Source organism: Aplysia californica, unplaced genomic scaffold, assembly GCF_000002075.1.
Source record: "Aplysia californica isolate F4 #8 unplaced genomic scaffold, AplCal3.0 scaffold01481, whole genome shotgun sequence".
NCBI classification, from domain to species: domain Eukaryota; kingdom Metazoa; phylum Mollusca; class Gastropoda; order Aplysiida; family Aplysiidae; genus Aplysia; species Aplysia californica.
In genome coordinates, this window is record NW_004798751.1 from 69,344 (window position 1) to 74,767 (window position 5,424).

At 42.0% G+C, this 5,424-nt stretch overlaps 1 protein-coding gene across 1 annotated transcript in view; it reads left to right on the forward strand.

The window, feature by feature from the left end:
- LOC101861635 overlaps window positions 1-5,424 on the forward strand; it is a gene marked incomplete in the record, with an annotated part of 27,617 nt that overhangs the window by 19,132 nt on the left and 3,061 nt on the right. The window contains 3 exon segments of the mRNA XM_005112909.3: window positions 25-196; window positions 2,994-3,155; window positions 4,357-4,441. Of these exon segments, the coding sequence (XP_005112966.2) occupies window positions 25-196; window positions 2,994-3,155; window positions 4,357-4,441 (419 nt within the window).

Consider the following 5,424-nt stretch of genomic DNA (forward strand, 5'->3'; position numbering starts at 1 on the left):
CCCCGAAACGCGCACACACCGTAGGACTGCAGCCTTATTGTGCAGAACGCAGCCACCACCCAGTGCAACAACAAGCCTAACTGTGACGCGGTAGCCACCTGGTCAATCACCACCAAGGAGTGTGATCAGGACATCTACCCCCCCGCCACAAACTACATGTTGATGGCCTATACCTGTGTCGGAGGCTCCAGCTCAGGTGAGTCCCACTGGTTCATCATCCTGGCCCCTTTTGTGGGCATCTTTTGTTGGCCTTTTTATGTTGGCCCCTTGTCTTGGCTTGTGTTGGCCTTTTTATGTTGGCCCCTTGTCTTGGCTTGTGTTGGCCTTTTATGTTGGCCCCTTGTCTTGGCTTTTGTTGGCCTTTTTATGTTGGCCCCTTGTCTTGGCTTTTGTTGGCCTTTTTATGTTGGCCCCTTCTCTTGGCCTTATTGTTTCGACCCATTTTCTCGGCCTCACTATGTCTGATGAATCCCCCTGGTTCATCACCATGGTTTTCTATAAGTGTTTGCCTCTTATCTTGGTTCTTTTGTGTTTGCCTCTAACACCGACCTCAATTTGTTGGCCACTTATTTCGGCCTCACTATGTGTCTGGTGAGTCCCACCAGTTCATCATCTTGGCCCCTCATGTTGGCCCTATTATATGGGCACTTTTTGTTGGCTTTTTTTATGTTGGCCCATTATCTTACCCCTATCGGCCTCATTGGAAGTATGCCAATTTGTCACAGGCCCAGTTTGTCAAAGGCTTAGTTTGTCACAGGCCCCGACTGTGCCCTGCACGATGGAAGTTATCACTGACACTCTCAAAAAGAGTAAATTAATGATTGATTGATTATATGAAGTGAATTTTATTTTTCAATTGTTTTTAACGAAAAAACATTCGTTGTCGAAATTTTACAGAGTATTTTAAAATTTGCTTTGATTTGCTTACAAAAAGGAAGAAATGTTGATCAACACAAGCTGAATTGACATCTGAGAGGGACTACTTCTATCTCTACACCCCCAATTTTCTCTACACCCCCAATTTGAAGGTGGAGAATAAGAAACTTAAGTTACAACTAATCTACAGTGTTAAAGTGTTGTAATTATGACTGTCATGAATACCCATTCAAAAATGAAATTGTTACAAACTGCGCAACCCCCGCCTCATTTGGTTGGCCCCTTGTTTCAGTCTCAATGTGTTAGCAAGCCCCACTGGTTCGTCATCCTGGTTCCCCCATGTGGGTCCCTTTATCATATGGGCACCTTATATTAGCGTTAATATATTGGCCCCTTTCCTCGGCCTTATTTTGTCCGGTGAGCCCAAGGGGTTTGTATAGTACCGTTGTTGTAAGGTCCTTGAGTGAGCCCCATTGTTTCATCACTTTGGCCTTTCATGTTGACCCCATTATGTGGGCACCTTTTGTTTGCCTTTTTAAGTTGGTCCCATCTTGGCCTCATTATGCTGACCCCTCATGTTTTTTAAATTTTATTTTAATGTACATGTATAATGTGTTTTTATGTCCCCGTCGACACAATTAAGACCATTTAGGAGGCAGACTTCTGACCATACTTGTCAGAGTCAACTTGGTTGAGCTTGATACAAAATAACCCAGCAGAAAACTGAGATACTCGATAAACATTTCTCCCCTTTGGGAAATCAAATTCGGGTCTCCTGCATGCGATAATGAAGCGTCCACCTGCTATACCACTGACGCCGGTCTCCGTAATGTTGACCATATTGTGTTGACCCGTCATATCGACTCCATTTCTTGAAACCATTGTACTAGTTCCATTATGTAGACCCCGTGTGTTGGTATCTTATCGCAACCCCATTACTTTGGCCCTTTATATCGGTCCCTTTAGACAGGCCCTTTAAGCTGATCCCATTATGTTGGCCTGTGGCCCCATTATGTTATTCCCCTTTTCGGCTATTTTGTCTCTCATAAATGCACAGAACAACTGTTGTAAATTCAGATCTGTTAGAACCATTGTACGAGCGCATAATATGGTGTTATTTCTAGCTATTTGTCTTGGATGCAGAAGATGTGATTTCAACATCCAAAGAAAAACGTTATTATTACCGATAATATCTGCGTGTCTACATGGAAGCTGTATTCCACTCATCCCAAGTTGGCCTAGACCAGCAGGGTCGAAGCAACCCGTCTCCAAATGGATCAGAAGTATGTTGAACGGGGTGCAAAACATATTGAATAAAATCATCGCTGGTAGCTAAAGCGATAATATATCTAAATATTCAAAAAGATTGCCTAATTTTTTGTGATTACACCCCCCCCCCCCTAAAAAACAAAAACAAAAAAAGCAAAAACAAAACAAAACAACCACACGCCACACATAAACGTCCTTAATTTCCCCCAATCTTCTGTAAGTCTGTTGTCTATATTTGATTGTAAATTAATGTTTTTGACGTCCATGTGCCAATATCGGCGTCTGTGGTGTAACAGCGGCTAGGCACGCTGCTGTCTTGATCCCGCAGGAGACCCGTGTTCGATTCCTGAGTGGGATGAAATATTTTATCGAATATCTCGGTCTTTTTACTGAGATTTTGTATCCCCCTCTCAGTTGGCCTAGACAGGCAGGGTCGGAGCGAATGCCTCCTAAATTATCTAAATTGTGTTAATGAGGGTGTAAAAACACCTACATTGACACAAAAATACTCCCATATTGGTGGACATATATTAATTATGTGTTAGTGTTGTATTGTAGAGCTTTGAAAGCTTGTGCACCTTAATCGGGGGCTGAGCGCTAGACCTATACAAGTAATAGATCTGTACCATAGAGTCAAAACTAAGGCTGAAAGCTATTGTCGAGGGAAAAAGTGGCTGTGTTTAACAGGTTACCTTTTACAGAGTGTCATTGTAATGTTTAAAAAAAAATTTTTTTTAACTTAAGGGAGAAAGTGGGGAGTGGTCGTTTATACTGGTGATTGTCTAATACAGGTGGCTGTTAGAGCAGGTTCGACTGCATCTTTATAATGTTACATCTCTCGTTCTCAGCAAGTCCTGGCACTGAGGAGATTACAAGCAGCTCAGCGGTCACTACCCCGTTGGTCACTTCTGGCGGTGACTCCACGTCGCCCTCAAAAGAGCCGGACACCACCGTCAGAGAACGCAGCACGCAAAAACAGACTGGTCCGGCTCCGTCCGACGATGATGAGTGTAAGTTTAGTTTTGTTTGATTTGACTTTGGGTTTTTCTTTTGTAAAGTTTTATTTAAGTTTTTACGGCGCAGGCAACTACATAAGATCGAATGAGCGCCAAGGGGTGGATGTCAATAGAGAAGTCCAAACGAGGAATCAAGCTTACTCTGCTCACCTCTCTAGTCTCAACAGCACACTGTCTGCTTCGACCATCAAGGCACCCCGAAAATAGCAGTTCACAAGAGAGTGACAAACATATATAATAAAAGTAGAGGAAAAATGACGATAGTAAGGATGAGGAAAGAAAAAATAGCAGTTCCCCCTATGTTGTTCCGGCACTGTTATAAGCATGACATTGATAAATCAGCCCGTGCATTTACAATTCTACTGTGCATACGCACATGTTAATATCCCACCTTTGGGAATGGCCTAAAGACAAAATCAGTCAGTAGCACTGCCCTGGGGGTGGGGGGTGGATTGCTTTGGTTTGGTTTATTAAGCGTTTTTCGGCTCTTGCAACTCAGCTGGGGTATGTAGTGCTGAAGATTAGGGGGGTTGCAAGAGAGTAACAAACACAAACAAGACAAAGAAAGGATAAAGACGACAGATATCAGACAGGACAGAAGAAGCAAACCATACTAGAGCACCCGCCAGTCACCCGAGTCTCCAGGTTTAATGAAAAATAAAATTTTAAAGTACAAAACACATCATATATTGATCCCTTTTCACATACAGCCTTTTTTTAAAACAGTCCCTGACATAATACCAAGCTGTTGTTCGTTTACACAGGTTTTGAGGATAAATTATAGAAGTAGTGTTCGTGCTGAAAGCGGTCATTATACCTTTTCTAGGTTGTCTTTTTCTTCTCCTTCTCATTTTCGGTCACATCAGACTGGAAGACTGTTATCTGTTATAAAATATACTACTTCTCACTGATTTTGAAATTTGAGACATGCGTTAAATTCGGATGTCCCACCTCTTAAATAACCTTATAGATCTAGTATTGAAAGAGGCGTTAAGCCAATACACTTACTTTTTTTTAAAATTTGTCCCGGAAATTTTGTGTGATTGAAAACGTTTAAACCATGGACTCTTTTATCAAAGTTGTGACTTCAATCACTTCACTCTCATGGTCCTCAAATTCCTTGACTCTATCAATTACCTTTTGTATCCACCCCCCCCCCCCACCCCTCTTTCTTCCCGGCCCCTTTGTGTTTCAGTGAGTGACGCCATGATCGGCGCCATTGTTGGCGGTTCCCTTGGCATGCTGCTCACGTTTGTGGCGTTTGTTTTCTACTGGGGACGGTAAGTGCCAGCTTTTACTTCGCTACCTTTGAATGACAAAGTTCTATCTGAAATTTTCGGCCATTTTGAGCTGCTAAGACCATAAGGTCAGAAACCATCTACAGTATTTGCTCTATCAAAAATCGTAAAATTATTCGGAGTCGTTATAAAGGTATTCAAAGAATTAATTGCATTCGAAAAAGCTTGACGTGTGTTTTAATTCAAAAACATTTTTAATGTCAAATTTCTCTAACCTTAGTGTTGAGCAGATAGAACTTTGTAATTCTGGGGTAATGACTTGTGTCATCACTTGATCTAAATGATCGAAATTGTGTCGATGGGGGTGTAAAAACATCTTCTTTGGACTATGCATGCGTCAAGATTTATCATGCTATGGGTACACCGTTATAATACGGAATCACGCTTGGCTATGGTGCTGATGACTCTAGATTGCATCCCTTATACTGTATTCATGAAATGGGATGTTTCGGGAGTTTCAAGGCTTTCCATACATAAGATGTTGTTTTTTTTTTTAAAGGGGGGGGGGGGAATACAATTAAAGGGCAATAACTTGGTTATCTCTGCACAACAAATTTCAACAAAACTTTGAACAAATGGAATTTAAATAAGGGGACGTCAGTTGTGTAATCTATGTGAGGAAAATCAATCAGCATGTTTGAGAAATACCACGTTTTAAAATATTTCAACCAGAATTGGGTAAAACGCAAAATTGTATTTCTAAAAAGTGTTCAGCTACAAAGACGTGATCAGCCCGTTCTGGTTTCAGGACCATGACTGTAAAACCGCAACAGTCACATCAGATGACTATCTCACCGTGCTGAGAAGGCTTTGGAGAAGTTTGGGGAGGAGAAGGTTTTATGTTAAAGAGGCCTGGTTCCTGTGGGATGGGGCTATAACCCGTACGTCAAGAGGGGCCCTTATAGCAAGAAAGATTGGGGAACGCCTTACATGCCGAAAGTTCACAAATGGATTGACCCCCCCCC